The 20,295-nt window shown below is 47.2% G+C and overlaps 1 protein-coding gene across 2 annotated transcripts; it reads right to left on the minus strand.

The window, feature by feature from the left end:
- Nucleotides 1-8,024: 8,024 nt before the first annotated feature.
- On the minus strand, nucleotides 8,025-19,558 carry LOC135519140 (immunoglobulin superfamily member 3-like). Of its 2 annotated transcripts, none has more exons than XM_064944209.1 (9): nucleotides 19,344-19,558; nucleotides 18,198-18,572; nucleotides 17,576-17,992; nucleotides 16,916-17,308; nucleotides 11,633-12,022; nucleotides 10,492-10,866; nucleotides 10,000-10,392; nucleotides 9,025-9,444; nucleotides 8,025-8,914 (listed from the first exon to the last, which is right to left on the minus strand). In XM_064944209.1, the coding sequence occupies exons 1-9, from the start codon at nucleotides 19,405-19,407 to the stop codon at nucleotides 8,715-8,717; spliced, it is 3,027 nt and encodes a 1,008-aa protein (XP_064800281.1). In that variant the 5' UTR covers nucleotides 19,408-19,558; the 3' UTR covers nucleotides 8,025-8,714. The 2 variants fall into 2 exon arrangements, with proteins under 2 accessions (XP_064800281.1, XP_064800280.1); XM_064944208.1 differs by having other exon boundaries at nucleotides 8,025-8,917; nucleotides 19,344-19,557.
- Nucleotides 19,559-20,295: the final 737 nt, after the last annotated feature.

The following is a 20,295-nucleotide window of genomic DNA, read 5'->3' on the forward strand; positions in this document are numbered from 1 at the left end:
AGACTGGACCAGACTTGCCCACTGTGCCTCTGTCCCCACAACTCCTTCGCCCTGCTGTGTCACACTGTGACAGGCCTGCCTGCCTGAATGTCAACCAGCCGCCAGCCATGGCAGACACAAGAACTGCAGAGCACACACACACCCAGAGAGCGAAAGAGAGCGAGGGAGAGAAATAGGGGGGATGGAGGCAGGGGACAGAGAGCAACAGAAGATGGCACTTCTGTCAACATGTATTCTCTCCTCTCCATGTCTTGACACGTACTGTACTGAGCTCTTAATAAACTGATATGATATTTATGTTTAGATGATGACACAGTCCCACTGAAGACTATACTGTAATTGAGATTATATTAGAGCCGGAACTGTTATTGAGACAGCGCTAATATGTTTTTTTTAAATAACTACATCTGCAAGGAAGAAGTTGCTATGGCAGCACGGCAACCAAGCTTGACAAAATGTGTATACTTAGAAAATGCGAAACTAGGCCTCCTGGGTGGCGCAGTGGTCTAAGGCACTACATCACAGTGCTAGCTGTGCAACCAGAGATCCTGGGTTGGAGTCCAGGCTCTGTCGCAGCCAGCACTGACCGGGAGGCCAATGGGGCGGCGCACAATTGGCCCAGCGTCGTCTAGGTTAGGGAGTGTTTTGCCGGCAGGGATATCCTTGTCTCATCGCGCACTAGCGACTCCTGTGGCGGGCCAGGCACAGTGCCCACTGACCAGGTTGCCAGGTGTACGGTGTTTCCTCTGACACATTGGGGCGGCTGGCTTCCGGGTTGGATGGGCATTGTGTCAAGAAGCAGTGAGTCTTGGCTGGGTTGTTTTTCGGAAGACACATAGCTCTCGACCTTTGCCTCTCCCAAGTCCGTATGGGAGTTGCAGCAATGAGACAAGACTGTAACTACTACCAATTGATACCACGAAATTGGGGAGAAAATAGGGGGTAGATTTTTTATATTTTTTTAATTAAAAAAAGAAAGTGTGAAACCAAATAGAAACCAACCATTGAAATGTATTCCTGACAGATAGTATGGGAACGTATCTAGATGTGTGTGTATATGTACTCTATATGTCTGACTTGTGTGTGTGAGACAAATAATGTGTGTGAGAGACAAATAATGACAATGTGTGTAGTCTACAGAATATGTGAGTGAAAGATAATAACAGGATGTGTGTGTGTGTGTGTGTGTGTGTGTGTGTGTGTGTGTGTGTGTGTGTGTGTGTGTGTGTGTGTGTGTGTGTGTGTGTGTGTGTGTGTGTGTGTGTGTGTGTGTGTGTGTGTGTTTTTGTGTGTGTGTGTGTGTGTGAGCATCATATCAGGGACTGGGATCCCGTGTTTGTCAGCTAATTAGAAACATGTGGTAGTGAGATTGGGGTTTAGCGAGCAAGTACCACACACGCACACGCACACGCACACGCACGCACGCACGCACGCACGCACGCACGCACGCACACACACACACACACACACACACACACACACACACACACTTACACTGCAAGGATGATGGGAGTTGATGAGTGTGGTGGCGTGTCTGTCTGGCTGAGCTGCATGGTGACAGAGAGGAGGGATGACAGCAGCTAAACTATGCTAATGAAGACATCAGCTCACTACCTCAGGCAGCTGCCAAAACTCACACATTACTAGTGTTGAACCAAGGCCGCTGACAGCCCAGCCACAAGAAGGCCGAGACACACACACAGAGAACAAACATCATGTGCTGCTTGTAGAGGCAGGCTGAGATAGTGTCGAAGTGAGAGGTCCTCATGACTATGTCTCACAGCCAGATACATGTGTGGAGGCAAAGTTGGAGGAAAATGACAGCCTCTCTCTTTGTGTGATGGTTGGATCTAATTTAATTTGTTTCTTGGCTTGTAGTTTTATTCGTTTACTGCGGGAGGTGACTTCAGGTTGCAGCAGTCAAGCACAGTGAGCCACAGCAGCTGGCATCGAAAATCTGAAGAAGAAAAGTTCATTGCACATTTCACTCATCACTGTCAGGAAAAAAGTGTCACATTTCCTCTCTCTAGAATTTCTGGAAAGGCTAACATGTGATGGTGTTGACTCACAAAGTCAGAAGCTCATCTGGTAAAACGTGTTTTACAGAGATGCTTACTTTGCCTCACATGAATAGAGAGTGGGGGAAGAAAGTGGACATACAAACTGACATGTAAAAGAAAGAGCCACACAGAGACACACACACATAGAAGAGAAGGTTGACATGGAGATTAAGCTGTACACAGAGAATAGACAACAGTAAGGGAAAATCAAGCATACTAACATGCAGATACTGTAAAGAGGTGGCAGGAGACGTCACAGACATATAGAGATGAATATGAGGAGGAGCACAGATAAAAGCACACAGATACACACAGACATGCTGTACACACACATGTAGGAAGACAGACAGGCATTGTGAGAAGTGACTTGCTGTTTTTACCCATCCACAGTAAGAAAATAATGCACTATAGACATTAGCCACCACTGTCATTCCCTCTCCTCTCCTCTTTTTTCCCTCTCTCACAAATGGCGAAGAGCACCAACAGGGTGCAGTGTGGGTAATGACACATTGACCGTGACATTTTTCTCCTCTGTCTGTCCCCCTGTTCTCCTCTGTCTGTTCTCTCGTGAGAGAAAAACCATTTAGGGACAAATTGATGGACTGGCAGGTGTGAGTTTAGTCTGTAAGAGGTATTGGATGATGCGTTGATAGATTAGGGTCTGCCGTCACTGAGAATGACTGATCTAATTCTCTGATACGAGTTGGTCTGTATTGGCACTTGTGTTGGGAGATAAAACTGACTGAGCTAATGTTTTTGGGTCCGGATGACATTTTCCCTTCCTCTGATCCCGGAGCTGAGGCAGATGGAAACCTTGTCAAAGCCAACATTGGATATGCCAAACAGCATGCAAACAAACAGAACCAGTTTAACTGCTTCTCTCTCATTGCCATCAAACTAGAATTCAGTCTGGAATCACCACATAGTTCTGCCAAACAGAAAGTCCAGCAGTCCAACTGCCAAAAGTCAGAGCTGGTTGCAGAGTTGTGTTGCCTTGGTGATGTTTGTGTCACCCCGGTCCCCAGCGAGTTGTCATCTGTTCCCCGGCATGCGCGTCTCTGAGCCAATGAGAGACACGTCTTAGTCCCAGTACATTAGTAGCGTATGTTGCCTCATCAGTTATTCATAATGATGTAGGATCTTAATTTGATCATCCTGTTGCATGAGAACTTTCCTGCATAGGTATAAAAAGGTTTCTGAAGTTAGTCATTTCCATTTGGAAATTTCAGACTTGATTTTCCCCTACAATAATGTCCATTCATTATAATCCACATAATAATTCACATGTCCCGTTGCTGCAGGATTATTTCCATGCAGTTGCAAACTGGCTCAAATTAAGATATGCACTGGTTCTATGTTGCTGTTACTGGTATTTGTTTGATAGGGATGCCTAATAAATTATTTAAGAGACACTGAATAATTCTGCAGGGAACGATAACAGTTATGATAGTGTGTGAGTGTGTGTGAGTGTGTGTGTGTGTGTGTGTGGGGGGGGGGTCCCAGAATGCTCTCTAGCAGTCACATACAAGCATCAACAGCATGTTGTTTATGCTGTTAAGCCTGTGAGACCAGACTGTGTTTGTCCTTAAAATGTAGATTCTGTGTCGTGTGTATACAGAACAGAGACAGCTACAGACTTACTTGTTTAGCAAAGTGGCCGGTGGAGAATAGAATAGAAAACACAAAAAGAAAACCATTAGAAATGTGAACACTGTACTGCAAAGTAGGCTAACATTACTTGCAGGCATACAGTATGAGTAAATCAAAACATCAAAACATGGCACCTGTCCAATGACTGGACAAAAGGAGGCTCCTAGAAAAGGATAAAGCAGAAGAGACTGCATGACTAGAGAGAAGTAGGAATGGGTGAGGTTTCACATTCATTTTCCTTGTGTTTGTGAAAAGAGAGAGTGCAGCTTATCAAGTTTATCTGGTTTGAGATTTGTTGTTTTATTCATGCAACTCCTGGCACAAACTAAATTGCATACCGCATTTACAATAAGTCTAATTCTATTCCCACGCAGGGCTTTATGAAGTCAGATGGAATTTTGAATTTTTCATTAAAATCCATATTTGTGTTTCTCTCTCAGTGGTCTTTCAAAAATTATTACAGAAACCCAGCTCATACATATGCAGTCAGTCAGGAAAGCAGGATGGTAGGCAGGCAGGAAGGCAGGATGGTAGGCAGGCAGGAAGGCAGGATGGAAGGCAGGCAGGCAGGCAGGCTAGCAGGTTGGTAGGCAGGCAGGAAGGCAGGATGGTAGGCAGATGGGAAGGCAGGATGTTAGACAGGCAGGATGGTAGGCAGGCAGGAAGGCAGGATGGTAGGCAGGCAGGAAGGCAGGATGGTAAGCAGGCAGGAAGTCAAGACGATAGGCAGGCAGGATGGCAGGCAGACAGGATGGCAGGCAGGCAGGATGGCAGGCAGGCAGGATGGCAGGATGGTAGGCAGGCAGGATGGTAACATGGTAGGCAGGCAGGAAGGCAGGATGGTAGGCAGATGTGAATGCAGGATGTTAGGCAGGCAGGATGGTAGGCAGGCAAGAAGGCAGGATGGTAGGCTGGCAGGAAGGTAGGATGCTAGGAAGGCAGAAAGGCAGGATGGAAGGCAGGCAGGAAGGCAGGATGGTAGGCAGACAGGAAGGCAGGATGGTAGGCAGGCAGGAAGGCAGGATGTTAGGCAGGCAGAATGGTAGGCAGGCAGGAAGGCAGGATGGTAGGCAGACAGGAAGTCAAAACGATATGCAGGCAGGATGGTAGGCAGACAGGATGGCAGGCAGACAGGATGGCAGGCAGGCAGGATGGAAAGATGGTAGGCAGGCAGGATGGCAGGCAGGAAGGATGGTCGGTAGGCAGGATGGCAGGCAGGCAGGAAGGCAGGATGGTAGGCAGGCAGGATGGCAGGCAGGACTGCAGGCGGGAAGGATGGTTAGCGGACAGGATGGCAGGCAGGCAAGATGGCAAGATGGCAGGCAGGCAGCATGGCAGGCAGGCAGGATGGCAGGCAGGATAGCAGGCACACAAGCCTGCCTGAAGGCAGTGATGCAACAGCAAAGATGAGGAACTGAATGTTTCCTGTCTTTTCACAAACAGTTGGGATGTCACAAGACAGGAAATACTATACATTTACTATAATTTACTCTGACAAGTGTATGTTAATGAGTCAATACCAGCTGACTTCAGTATTTAATACAATAGCCCTTCGCTACATTCAACTTTTAACAAAAACATTTTTTTATCTTTATTTAACTAAGCAAGTCTTGCCCCAATAAAATATCCTATTTAGCCCCATTGATGGACAGAGTTCCTTAGAGCTCCCCTGTCAGTGAAGAGTACAGACTATTACTTCCTATTGCACCATTTAGTATGTTTTTGTTTTGGGCTTTTCAGCTTCCTCTAGCAGCAGGCAGTGTCTCAGGGGATCAACGTCAGGACTGAGAGAGAGAGAGAGAGAGAGAGAGAGAGAGAGAGAGAGAGAGAGAGAGAGAGAGAGAATGACAGATTATACAGTCCTGAGTGTAGTCTGTGTGTTAGATAGATGGATTCCAGAAAGTTAAAGAGGGAGGTGGAGAAGAAGTAATGAGAGAGAGAAGCTGAGCGAGAGACGGAGAGAGGCAGGGAATCACCGAACATAAACAGGCTATAGATCAATAACAGTTGTTTTTTAATCTATTTTTGGATTCATAATTTCTGTTGCTTGTAAATGCATTGTCGATTAATTTGAGGCGTTTTGTCTGTTTCCTCGAATTGATAGAGTCTAGTATTGCTTTGGCGTGGTATGTTGTATGTCAATCAAGTGTATTATTTTTGCAAGCTAATAATTTCTTCATATTTTTTTCTACATTTGTATATTATGTAAATACAACTGGATCCAATTTTCATCTGCACTAAATAAATAAAACCAATTTACACCTGATATACTAATTCATCTCCTCCATCTTCCACACAGGATCAGGCGGCAAGGTAGACTAGTGGTTTGAGCGTTGAACTAATAACCGGAAGGTTGCAAGTTCAACCCCCCGATCTGACAAGGTGCAAATCTGTTGTTCTGCCCCTGAACAGGCAGTTAACCCACTGTTCCTAGGCTGTCATTGTAAATAAGAATTTGTTCTTAACTGACTTGCGTAGTTAAATAAAAAATAAAAAATATAAAAAATATAAAAAAATTAATAGAGTTTGATCAGCCCTGACACAGGATTCTGGATGAACACACACACACACACACACACACAATGACACGCGATTGACGAACGAACTCTGAAAAACGGTTTGTGCATTGTTTGCACTGTCAGCGCTGCCATAGCAACGCGAGTGGGCAGAAGTGTTGAAAGGGAGAGTTAAGAGTGTTTTTCTTTTGAAGAATCTCCCCTTGGTATTCTACTGCGCTCTGGACCGATGGGGGATTTAACAAGATCCAGACACACAAACCTACTGTATAGCCAAAACATGTATCTGTAGGTTGAAGATTGTGGATTCAATTTAAGCAATAAGGCCAGAGGAGGTGTGGTATATGGCCAATATACCACATCTAAGGGCTTTTCTTACGCACAACACAACATGGAGTGCCTGGATACAGCCCTTAGCTGTGGGTATATTGGCCATATATCACAAACCCCTGAAGTGCCTTATTGCTAGTATGAATTGGTTACCAATGTAATTACAGCAGTAAAAATAAGTTTTGTCATACCCCTGGTACACGGTTTGATTTACAGCTGTCAGCCAATCAGCATTCAGGGCTCGAACCACCCAGTTTATAATGTACATTCTCACCTCTCAACACTTGACAATCTATTCACAGCTTCTTATCATACATTTCTACTCTACATTGTCACATCTTTTAATAGGCTGTACACCGTACTGTTTCCCCTTACACTGTGACCCCGGTGTTTTTTACAGACTGTCCACAGCTGGTACACCCTCAGTTGATTTGCCAGGAACATCTCTTGTAATGTAGGAAGGAGCCTGTTGTCCGAGTCCTTTTGCTCAAAGGTGCGAGAGCAGTAAGTGATGGAGTCTATTCTCTCCCAAACTCCCCCACAGATGGGCTGTGTTAATCATTGATAGGCTGAATACAGAGAGGAGAAAGAGCGAGAAAGAAATAGAGAGCGAGATGAAGGTAGAAAGGAGAGCAGTCCCATGCTGACACTCTTCCTCTGTAGGCAATGTTCAGTACCGCCGGCATTCCATTGTGCAGGAGCAACATCTGCTAGAAGACGCAGCACTCTCTGAAACACAGAGACACACACACAGCATCCCTCTCGGGGTGGTACATGCAATACCACGAGCAATGTGTAAACAAAAGCAATATATTTTTAATATGCTCCTAGCACCATGTTCCTAATATAATATATATTATAAAGTGATTGGTTTATTCACATGTAAATCATAATAGTAGAATAGTATTACTATTAGAAACTGTTATAAATGAATATAAAGACTGATTACAGTAAAGCAACTCTCTGTGCCACCGCACACAGTTTCCACTAGAGTGAGCTGTTTCACTGAGAACCAGTGTACACATAACTAGGCAGCCATAACCACAACTTTTGTCATGTCTCGCATACATGCACAGCCCACTTCCCAATGGCCAAGGCACAGCAGAGATGGAACATTCACTGATGAAAAGCTTGCGATAATGTATACTTTGTAATACACTACTGTGCGTGTGTGAAGGTTTCCGTTCTCTTCGCAGTGTGACTGCTCTGACCTACATTCATGACATTCAGACCGCAGGACCAGAGATGACTGGGCCTTTCAGAGCTCAGCAGAACTCAGCAGGACCACAGATGCTTCCTCTTTACAGGGTAGAGACGCAATTACTTCCTGTTTAACGGGCAGTTAATATGTTTCACATACGACAAAGAGAGAGGTGACATAAACCACCACATTCACATCCACACGAGACAAAGAGGTAGTTTTCCACACAGTCCCATGCTGACAGAGTTAGAAAATCAAGAAGATCAATCATGTGATAATACTCTATTTATTACAAACCAGATAACACACCAGCAACTTTACAAATGATACATGTCTGAGAGCAGCGCTTCATTCATCTCTTCATATAAAATGTTTGTGATACCATAAAGACTTTCTCAGAGTTCTTTCAGAAGTGTTTCAAAAGTCTCGTAAGCAGTCCCAACTCAAACAAGTTAAGAAATAAAACGGATTCATTCTTGAGGCAAAATGTTACAAATGCGTACAGAGCATGGCAGAATATCTTTCAACAATTCACAAATATAATATTTGTGAAAAACTCATTCATACAAACAATGATCAGACATGATCCTTTGAGTTTTGAGTGATCAGAGAATACTGATGTAAAACTACATTTGAAAAAAGTTGCAACAAAGTTAAAGCAGTGCCAATGTACATTTCAAGTTCTAGAAAATGTGTGCAACTGTAAATTCTATTTGTAAACAAGTAAAAAACATCTTGGATCAAAAAATCAACAAGATTAACATTTAAAAAAATGCTCATTCCGCCCTCTCCCCCATCTCCTTTCCTGTTCTCTCACATATCCCCCTTCCCACTCTTATCATCCCTCCCCATCCCACATCCTCTCCTTTTCTCTCCTCATGTCTTCTCCTCACTGATGTACTCTTCCTCTCATCTATGCATCCTCTCTCTGTTTCACTTCTCTCCTCTCCCCTGTGCTCAGTCTTCTGGGCGTGGATTCAGTGGGTTAAACTCCAGCCACAGAGATTTGGCCTGTTTCTTGTTTCCAGCTGAGCCCTGCCGATTCAGCTTGATTGACAGCACCACGACAAGAATCACCAGGATACAGACAAGAGGGATGAAGATGCCTAGAACTGATTCAGTAACGAATCCTCGTTCAAACAGCGACTCAGACACATCTTCTGGGGAAGGAGAGAACAGAAGAAGGTGAGAAATAAAGACAACACATTCTGATTCAGTTGTATTTGTACAGTCTGATGTCATGGACTCATAAGTGATGCCATCATACCTATTGGTCGTCGTACAGTGAGGTTGGTTGTTCCTGATTGGTTGGTGGCGCTTAATTCCCAGTTGCTATGAATGAGCTTGTACTGGTCCACTTGACACTGGTAGACTCCACTGTCACCCTGAAGAGCTCTCTGCAGACCCAGCAGAAAGGTACCATGGGTGGGCCTGGAGAAGATCAGCCTCCCCTTCTGGTCCTGGAGCCCTTGATTGTCCTGGTCCTCAGGGTACTTCAGGACACCATCATGGCCCAGAATCACTAGAGGAACCCTGAGAGAGGAGGAGGAGCCACGCCTCATGTAGAACCAGGTGAGAGAGTAGAGAGAGGCGGGGTCACCTGAGGTCAAGACACAGGTCAACTCTGCCCCCTCCCCCTCTTTGACCTCCATCTCCAGATCTGTCTGGTTAACACTGAGGTCAGTCACTGGGACAGAGAGAGAGACAGAAAGAGAGAGAGGCAGGGTCAGATATTTGTACATTGTTACAACACTGTATATGTACATAATATGACATTTGTAATGTCTTTATTCTTTTGGAACTTCTGTGAGTGTAATGTTTACTGTTCATTTACATTGTTTATTTCACTTTTGTATATTATCTACTTCACTTGCTTTGGCAATGTTAACACATGTTTCCCATGCCAATAAAGCCCCTTGAATTGAATTGAAGAGAAAGTCAGAGAAACTGCAAATCAGCACAACAAGATACTCTATAGATGTGACATACATTGCAGATCCATGTCCTTCTACCAATGCAGCATTGCCTTGCTTTGTTATCAGGGTAACTCGGTTTTGACTTAGATGGAATTCAGCTTTTGTCCGATTTGACTTTTTGTAGCAAGTTAGGAGATCTTACGCTGCAGGTTAGGAGAATTCGAGCAGCAGGTTAGGAAAACTGGGTTAAGGTTAGGAAGAGTGTTAGGGTTAGCTAAACTGCAAAAAAAATAAAAATCACTTCTAGCCATGACCGGATAACACACCTGTCTGGAGTACACGGAGTTCCATGGCTACAGAAGAGGGCAGGAGCTTGTACCATCGACCAAGAGGATCCTGTAGCCACTCCTCCACCACGCAGTAGTACATCCCACTATCCCAGCTACGGGCCTGTCGAATGGTCAGCTCAAAGCTCCGCCCCTCACGTCTTCTCATGCTGATTCGCTGTTCTGTGCCTAATCCCAGCCCTAGTGTTATCACAGCATCACGGTCTGAGCTGAGGACCGTCTTGTTCCCCTCCCCGTTCTTCTGGGCCAACCAGCTGACAGCGAAGCGGGATGAGTTAGAGGTTGCTTTGGCTACGGAGCATTCCATCTGTATGTCTGTGTTGACACTCTGATCCAGAGGGGAGGAGCTAGAGGACAAGGTGAGTACACCCTCTGGAAGAGGGAGAGAGAGAAAGACAGATAAATAAAGAAAGCGTGATGGAGGCTGAGACCCTAACTCTAACCCCAGGTTGACCTGTTGACCTGACCTACTTGGAGTCTGGACCAGCACACCCAGAGCGTTGGAGTTCTGTGGCTTCCTGTGTCTCCCTTGCAGGAACACTGAGATCACACACTGGTAGCGCCCAGCCTCCTTGTGGCTCGCTTTGATGATGCGGAGGTAGTAACGCACTTCCTTCTTCCCGGTGGTCGCCCTCAACTGGTAGTTGCTCTGGTCGCCACTCCACGTGATGTCACCAGTGTACGACAGGGTCAGGATGTTGTCTGGGGCAGACTGCCCCTCACGCTGCAGGCTCCACGTTACAGTAACTGGGAGGGAGGGCCCTTGAACCCGACACACCAGCTCCACCTCACCCCCCACTGTCACCTGGACACCACGACTACTCAGGTGCACACTCAGCAGAGACTCTGCAAGGACAATGATGAGATATCACTGATGACAATGATGAGATACCACTGAGAAGACAATGATGAGATATCACTGATGACAACTATCAGGCCTCTTAGGGCCAAACTCTAACAGTGGCTGTGAGGATAATGAGAATATGGTCATCTGCAAAAATATTTAATCAATCTATCTGATGTGAGAGATCAGTCATCAAGTATACAGTTATTGATCTCTACATAGATAATGTGGGAGCTGAAAGCCTACCTCATGCTTCTTGCTCAGTTGATCTTTACCAACACTGTCTCCAGTAACTTTGAAGAATAAATATTTGTGCTGGGTTAAATTAAATATTCATGGACATCAACGAGGCAAGCAAATATTTTGTTTGAATTTTTATGTTATGTTTGTCAACTTTGAATCTCTCCCTCTCCCTTTCCCATATAGCCACAGGAAGTAGTTTGGGGGTGAGGGTGGAGGTTTTCTGTTTTGCCCTCATTACAGACTGTTATATAGGTCTGTTAATACAGGACTAGTAGGCCCAGCGCACATTTGTTTTTTATTCTGTTTTTTTAGGTGGTGCTGTAGCACCCTCAACAACCCTACTTCCCATGGCTATGACCTCTCTCTCTCATCCCGGCCGGCCAGACCACTAACCCTGGGCCAACGCTGGGCCAATTGTGAGCCGCTTCATGGGTCTTCCGGTCGTGGCCGGCTGCGACATAGCCTTGGATTGAACCCGGGCCTGTAGTGACGCCTCTAGCACCACGATGCAGAAAGTGCTCTTACCCACATGATGAACCTCTACGCTGCAGTCCTGTGATTGGCTGTGAGTTTTCTTGCTGTTGCCGTTGGCTTCCGTGGTCCACTCAGAGACGGTGCACTGATAGGCTCCTGCGTCAGAGGGCGTGACCTCACCCAGCTCCAGGGTGAATATGTCTGCCATGGGACGCATTGTACGAACATTACGCTTCCCAAACTCTGCCCCCAGTTCCATCACACCCACACGGCTCAGGCTGATGACATCACTGAAGGGGCCTGTTGCCATTGAGGCTGATCTGTGTTGCCAGGTGATAGAGAGCTGACCCTTGACCCCGCTCACTCTACAGCTGAGTTGTAGCGCATCCCCTTCGTCAACACTCACCTGTTGGGTCTCCATGGCAACAGCCAAACCACTTTCTGAGAACAGACAAAAAAAAGGTGTTGAGTGTGTGATGAGTGTGTGATAAGTGTGTGTGTGTGTGTGATGAGTGTGTGTGTGATGAGTGCGTGTGTGTGTTGTACATATGTAATAACTGTTTTCAGAGCCAGGTCAATGCACAAACTGAACTTATTGAGGATCTCACCCCCTGTTGTTGCTTGGTGTAGCAACCACATGGAAAGCTGATGAAACACCTACAATTTTGCTCTGGCTCTGACTCAGTGCTTGATGACTCATCTTAATGACCCAGCTGCTCTTTCCTCATCTGACAATGTTTTCTCTCATAGTCCGACAGCATCTGGTCGTCGCGGTGGTGGTACAGGTCTACTCATTTCTCCTAAGTGGAGATTTTCTCTTTTCTCCCTTTCTCACCTGTCCATCTCCTCATTTGAATTCGATGCTGTCACTGTCACTTGTCCACTCAAGCTTAACATTATTGTCATCTATCGCCCACCAAGTGCCATTGGAGTGCTCCTCAATGGGCTTGACACCTTGATAAGCTAATGTCCTGACGAGGGCTCACTGATCTTTGTACTTGGAGACTTCAACCTCCCGACATCTGCCTCCGATTAATTTCTTTCCAACTCTCTCTTTCCCCTCCTCGCCTCTTTTGACCTCACCCTTTCCCAGTCCCCTCCAACTCACAGGGCAGGCAATAATAGAGGCGTATCTGCCCAGCAGCTAGCTAAGCAGCTAGCTAACATCCACTGTCCACCAGCACTGTAGAAACTATTACACTCAACTGAACGACTCGATTAGCGTAGTGTCAGCTAGCTACATAGTTGTCTTCGCTGTCTTCGTATCCAAGATAATTGTGTAGTTTAGAGTGTGTAGACTTAGAGTGATTATCTTAATTTACCGAGGTTAGCTAGCCAGCTATTTGTCGTCCTTAACGTAGGAGATGCTGCTAGCTAGCTAGCCAACAGCTAGCCAACCTCTACCGAATTGAACTTCAACTACCCGGTCAACATTCCGCGTCGCTCCACAGGTAGTATCACATTTTCATTTCACTTCATTACAGTACAACGGTTTGATTTGTTTGATCGTAGCTAGCCAGCTACATAGCCGTCTTTGTATCTAAGACAATTGTGTAGTCTAGAGCGATTTTCTAGGTTAGCTGGCCAGCTATTGTCGTTCTTTTAACGTAGCTAGCCAGCTAGCCCCCGAATAGCAGCACTGTAGAAACTATTACAGTACAACGGTTTGATTTGTTTGATCGTAGCTAGCTAGCTACATAGCCGTCTTTGTATCTAAGACAATTGTGTAGCCTAGAGCAATTTTCTAGGTTAGCTAGCCAGCTATTGTCGTTCTTTTAAGGTAACGTAACGCAATCAACCTGCTAGCTAGCCAGCTAGCCCCCGAATAGCAGCACTGTAGAAACTATTACACTCGACGGAACGACTTGATTAGTGTAGTGTCAACATCACAGCCACTACCAGCTAGCCTACAAAGTCAACAACGCAGCCACTGCCAGCTAGCCTACTCCAGCAGTACTGTAGCATTTCAATCATTTTAGTCAATAAGATTCTTGCTACGTAAGCTTAACTTTCTGAACATTCGAGACGTGTAGTCCACTTGTCATTCCAATCTCCTTTGCATTAGCGTAGCCTCTTCTGTAGCCTGTCAACTATGTGTCTATCTATCCCTGTTCTCTCCTCTCTGCACAGACCATACAAACGCTCCACACCGCGTGGCCGCGGCCACCCTAATCTGGTGGTCCCAGCGCGCACGACCCACGTGGAGTTCCAGGTCTCCGGTAGCCTCTGGAACTGCCGATCTGCGGCCAACAAGGCAGAGTTCATCTCAGCCTATGCCTCCCTCCAGTCCCTCGACTTCTTGGCACTGACGGAAACATGGATCACCACAGATAACACTGCTACTCCTACTGCTCTCTCTTCGTCCGCCCACGTGTTCTCGCACACCCGAGAGCTTCTGGTCAGCGGGGTGGTGGCACCGGGATCCTCATCTCTCCCAAGTGGTCATTCTCTCTCTCCCCTTACCCATCTGTCTATCGCCTCCTTTGAATTCCATGCTGTCACAGTTACCAGCCCTTTCAAGCTTAACATCCTTATCATTTATCGCCCTCCAGGTTCCCTCGGAGAGTTCATCAATGAGCTTGATGCCTTGATAAGCTCCTTTCCTGAGGACGGCTCACCTCTCACAGTCCTGGGCGACTTTAACCTCCCCACGTCTACCTTTGACTCATTCCTCTCTGCCTCCTTCTTTCCACTCCTCTCCTCTTTTGACCTCACCCTCTCACCTTCCCCCTACTCACAAGGCAGGCAATACGCTCGACCTCATCTTCACTAGATGCTGTTCTTCCACTAACCTCATTGCAACTCCCCTCCAAGTCTCCGACCACTACCTTGTATCCTTTTCCCTCTCGCTCTCATCCAACACTTCCCACACTGCCCCTACTCGGATGGTATCGCGCCGTCCCAACCTTCGCTCTCTCTCCCCCGCTACTCTCTCCTCTTCCATCCTATCATCTCTTCCCTCTGCTCATACCTTCTCCAACCTATCTCCTGATTCTGCCTCCTCAACCCTCCTCTCTTCCCTTTCTGCATCCTTTGACTCTCTATGTCCCCTATCCTCCAGGCCGGCTCGGTCCTCCCCTCCCGCTCCGTGGCTCGATGACTCATTGCGAGCTCACAGAACAGAGCTCCGGGCAGCCGAGCGGAAATGGAGGAAAACTCGCCTCCCTGCGGACCTGGCATCCTTTCACTCCCTCCTCTCTACATTTTCCTCCTCTGTCTCTGCTGCTAAAGCCACTTTCTACCACTCTAAATTCCAAGCATCTGCCTCTAACCCTAGGAAGCTCTTTGCCACCTTCTCCTCCCTCCTGAATCCTCCTCCCCCTCCCCCCTCCTCCCTCTCTGCAGATGACTTCGTCAACCATTTTGAAAAGAAGGTCGACGACATCCGATCCTCGTTTGCTAAGTCAAACGACACCGCTGGTTCTGCTCACACTGCCCTACCCTGTGCTCTGACCTCTTTCTCCCTCTCTCTCCAGATGAAATCTCGCTTCTTGTGACGGCCGGCCGCCCAACAACCTGCCCGCTTGACCCTATCCCCTCCTCTCTTCTCCAGACCATTTCCGGAGACCTTCTCCCTTACCTCACCTCGCTCATCAACTCATCCCTGACCGCTGGCTACGTCCCTTCCGTCTTCAAGAGAGCGAGAGTTGCACCCCTTCTGAAAAAACCTACACTCGATCCCTCCGATGTCAACAACTACAGACCAGTATCCCTTCTTTCTTTTCTCTCCAAAACTCTTGAACGTGCCGTCCTTGGCCAGCTCTCCCGCTATCTCTCTCAGAATGACCTTCTTGATCCAAATCAGTCAGGTTTCAAGACTAGTCATTCAACTGAGACTGCTCTTCTCTGTATCACGGAGGCACTCCGCACTGCTAAAGCTAACTCTCTCTCCTCTGCTCTCATCCTTCTAGACCTATCGGCTGCCTTCGATACTGTGAACCATCAGATCCTCCTCTCCACCCTCTCCGAGTTGGGTATCTCCGGCGCGGCCCACGCTTGGATTGCGTCCTACCTGACAGGTCGCTCCTACCAGGTGGCGTGGCGAGAATCTGTCTCCTCGCCACGCGCTCTCACCACTGGTGTCCCCCAGGGCTCTGTTCTAGGCCCTCTCCTATTCTCGCTATACACCAAGTCACTTGGCTCTGTCATAACCTCACATGGTCTCTCCTATCATTGCTATGCAGACGACACACAATTAATCTTCTCCTTTCCCCCTTCTGATGACCAGGTGGCGAATCGCATCTCTGCATGTCTGGCAGACATATCAGTGTGGATGACGGATCACCACCTCAAGCTGAACCTCGGCAAGACGGAGCTGCTCTTCCTCCCGGGGAAGGACTGCCCGTTCCATGATCTCGCCATCACGGTTGACAACTCCATTGTGTCCTCCTCCCAGAGCGCTAAGAACCTTGGCGTGATCCTGGACAACACCCTGTCGTTCTCAACCAACATCATGGCGGTGGCCCGTTCCTGTAGGTTCATGCTCTACAACATCCGCAGAGTACGACCCTGCCTCACACAGGAAGCGGCGCAGGTCCTAATCCAGGCACTTGTCATCTCCCGTCTGGATTACTGCAACTCGCTGTTGGCTGGGCTCCCTGCCTGTGCCATTAAACCCCTACAACTCATCCAGAACGCCGCAGCCCGTCTGGTGTTCAACCTTCCCAAGTTCTCTCACGTCACCCCGCTCCTCCGCTCTCTCCACTGGCTTCCAGTTGAAGCTCGCATCCGCTACAAGACCATGGTGCTTGCCTACGGAGCTGTGAGGGGAACGGCACCGCAGTACCTCCAGGCTCTGATCAGGCCCTACACCCAAGCAAGGGCACTGCGTTCATCCACCTCTGGCCTGCTCGCCTCCCTACCACTGAGGAAGTACAGTTCCCGCTCAGCCCAGTCAAAACTGTTCGCTGCTCTGGCCCCCAATGGTGGAACAAACTCCCTCACAACGCCAGGACAGCGGAGTCAATCACCACCTTCCGGAGACACCTGAAACCCCACCTCTTCAAGGAATACCTAGGATAGGATAAGTAATCCTTCTCACCCCCCTTAATGATTTAGATGCACTATTGTAAAGTGGCTGTTCCACTGGATGTCAGAAGGTGAATTCACCAATTTGTAAGTCGCTCTGGAGAAGAGCGTCTGCTAAATGACTTAAATGTAAATGTAAATGTAATGCTCGCCTACTAATCTCACTGCAACTCCCCTCCAGGTCTCCAGGTCTGCTATTAATTTTAAAATGTAAGCGTAAAAATGTAGCTCTGACTTGGATTGGCTTCTTACTTGCTTACACACCTGTAGCCTTGCTTCTGATTGGCTTGGTGTCAGATCACTCACCTGTAGCTGTGATGGTGATAGTCTCTGTGGTGGAGTCCTGGGTGGATCCCTGTGTGAAGACTCCGTTCCCATCCCTCTCCTCTGGCCAGGCCCTGCAGTGGTATACTCCCTGGTCCTGGGTTCTGACAGGTCGCAGGGTGAGCAGGTGTGTCTTCTCCCTCGTTCGCACAGCTCTCAGCTCGCTCCCTCTCTCTCGCCCCCCATACTCCGGCCCCACAGACAGGACCCCCGTGGGCCCAATATGGGCCAGCTCCTGGTTGTCCTTGACCCAGGCCACTGAGAAGAACTGACCCACCGGGCCCTGTGTGTTCACAATGCACTGCAAGGATAGCTCCTCCCCCTCTTGAAGGTGTGTTTTGTGCACGGTCATACTCACCACCATAGAACCCTGGTCTGGAGCCACCACAGAGAAAGACAGGAAATAACTCACAATAATCTCTTAGACATACAGTTAACTCAGCCCTCATAATCACCTCTGAGACACAGGAGACCCCATCTCAGCATTTACTTAGAGGAAATAAGACAAAAGAGTGAATGGGCGTAAGTCCTCTTAAGCCACAAGTCCTCATAACCCAGAACAATCAACCAAATATTTGATGGCTGTGTAAACACAATTTAGGCTAAGGATGGGAAGCAAAAAAACACCAAGGTGTTTCTCACCTATGGCTTTGACCTCCAAAGTGGTTGGCTGTGTGTCTTTTTGGGCGATTGGGTACCAGCTCCGGTCTGGGTCTTGGATCCACTCCTGGGCCTGGCAGGAGATCCTCCCTGCATCGGACAGCTCAATCCTGGCCATCTTCAGCCTGTAGGTGGCCTCCTCCAGCTTGTCCAAAACAATGAACCCTGCCTGGTATCGACCCTCAAACCGCTGACCCGGACTCACCTTCAAATCACGGTCCAGAGAGATGATGGGGTGGGGTGAGGCTTCCCTGTCTCCATGGTGATACCAGGTGATGGACAGGTGGGTGTGCTGGAAGGTGTTGCTGGAGGCGAGACATTGCAGGGTTAGGTCGTCACCCTCTGATAGGCTAAATGAGGCGGGGCCAGTAGAGGAGGCGGTCAGGGTGTCCCCAATCACTATGGAAACAGGATTTGAGGGATGGACATCAACACTACAATATGGTTCTGATTGACTGATACAGTATATCTGGTAGACAAATCACTACGTGATAAGTCCAGAGTTATTTCAAATAATGGCTTGTTAATGATACACATACAGCAACCACAGAAGGCATTGTCATTTAGGCAGAATTAGATGAATAAGTAAGAAAAAAAACATTACCCTTCAATGTGGTCTTTGCGTTGTATGTCCCGTCATATACAGCTTCTGAGTTTGGGGTGTGGCACTCATACTCTCCCTCGTCCCCATCCTCCAGACTCTTCACGTGGAAAAGGACCGAGGTCACTGACAGGCGCTCCAGAGTGATGACACCCCCCCTGACGCGGTCACCGTACACCGCCATGGCATAGTTTTTGTCATCTGTGCTGATGATCTGGATCTCCTGGGTGGGGTTTTTTGGCTTGTAGACTGAGAATCTGAAGTCCTGCTGGGCCGACGGGTTAGAGAAGCCACTCACGTTGCAGGAGATGGAGATAGGGTAGCCAACCACACGATGCAGAGGGCCAGACTGCACCTCCACAAGCACCCTGGCCCCACCTAGATGGAGAACATAAGTAAATACAGGAAGATGATATTCTCAGACTAACTTAAAGAGAATTATATCTAGCTTCAAATATGACCTCTCTTTTTCAGAATGATTGCAGTCTGCACTGTCTGCCTCTCATCAACAAACTATAAATAATGCATTCATATCACAACTGTCATGTGACAATTGTAATGGCTTGAAAACAGCCACAGCTCCATCTCTCAGACTAACACCTGCTGTGGGGAGGTTTGATTGTGCTGCTAATCAAAATGTGTAATTACTGCTGTTACATTGCAATTTGGAATAAATCATTTTTATTTGTGCTAGTTTAATTGTTTTCATAGTGCTTGTTTGATCAAATCAAAAACATTGTGAATCATTCCAAGTAGACATTTTCTGTCACGCTAACGGTATTTCATAACATTTCATCAGTAGACCAACTATGAAGTGAGGAGCTTTTAGAAACACTGATATAGAACTGTGGCCATTTCAACAGTCCACCCCCATCATCTGACCCAAGGACTCTAAAATGCAACTCAATACTTTGGACTTTGCTGATAATTGACAGGTCAAAGAGAACCGAGAATTTGCACAACCTTTTGTACCTTTATGCAGATCATTTTTTCACCCAGCAAATTAATAGAGGAAACTGTATCACATTTTATATATAACATTAGAATGTTCTTAAATGTGTGTAGTGTTCTTCCTCATTTTGCCAACCGACAGGCACCCCCATGGGTAGGACTGGAGGTGTGTGTGTGGTGACCTGAAGATCCTCTTACCCCATTGGATGAGTCCACTCAGGATGAACAGGATACTGGTAATGTACGGCTGGAGACATCCCATCCTGCCCCTAACTGACCGACACGCTAGGCCAAACTGCACACCAAACACAAGGCTGTATCAACTACACACCACTTTCAGTTATCTGCTCTCAGACACCTCCGGTCTGTCTGTCTGTGTGTCTGTCTGTGGTAATATGTGTGGTGTTATGATCTTTTCTTGAATACTTTCTGCAGACAGACTAGGAGGAAGTAGGAGCTGTGGTTTCTTGGCAACTGAAAAAAAACACATAGTGTCTGTGTGTGTGTGATTGCATATGTGTGTGCATGTGTGTGCGTGTGTGTGCGTCAGTGTGTGTGCACGCGTGTGTGTACATGATGTGCATGTAGTGTACCAGTCAAAGTTTGGACATACCTACTGTTTCGGTTTTGTTATTTCACATTGTCGTTTATTGTTTTGTTCAGTGTTCATTATTCTTATTAAACATTATGGACACTTACCACGCTGCGCATTGGTCCTCTGATCCTTCTCGCTACTCCTCCTCGTCAGAGGACCACCGTTACAAGACCGTAGAAAATCTGCATGGAGGAGGAGGTGTGATGGTGTGTACTTTGCTGGTGTCACTGACAGTGATTTATTTAGAATTCAAGGCACACTTAACCAACATGGCTACCACAGAATTCTGCAGCGATACGCCACCCCATCTGGTTTGCGCTTAGTGGGACTATCATTTGTTTTTCAACAGAACAATGACCCAAAACACACCTCCAGGTTGTGTAAAGGCTATTTGACCAAGAAGGAGAGTGATGGAGTGCTGCATCAGATGACCTGGCCTCCACAATCCCCCGATCTCAACCCAATTGAGATGGTTTGTGATGAGTTGGATCGCAGAGTGAAGGAAAAGCAGCCAACAAGTGCTCAGCATTCCTCATGAAGCTGGTTGAGAGAACG

Source organism: Oncorhynchus masou, chromosome 29 (genome assembly GCF_036934945.1).
Source record: "Oncorhynchus masou masou isolate Uvic2021 chromosome 29, UVic_Omas_1.1, whole genome shotgun sequence".
Taxonomy (NCBI): Eukaryota; Metazoa; Chordata; class Actinopteri; order Salmoniformes; family Salmonidae; genus Oncorhynchus; species Oncorhynchus masou.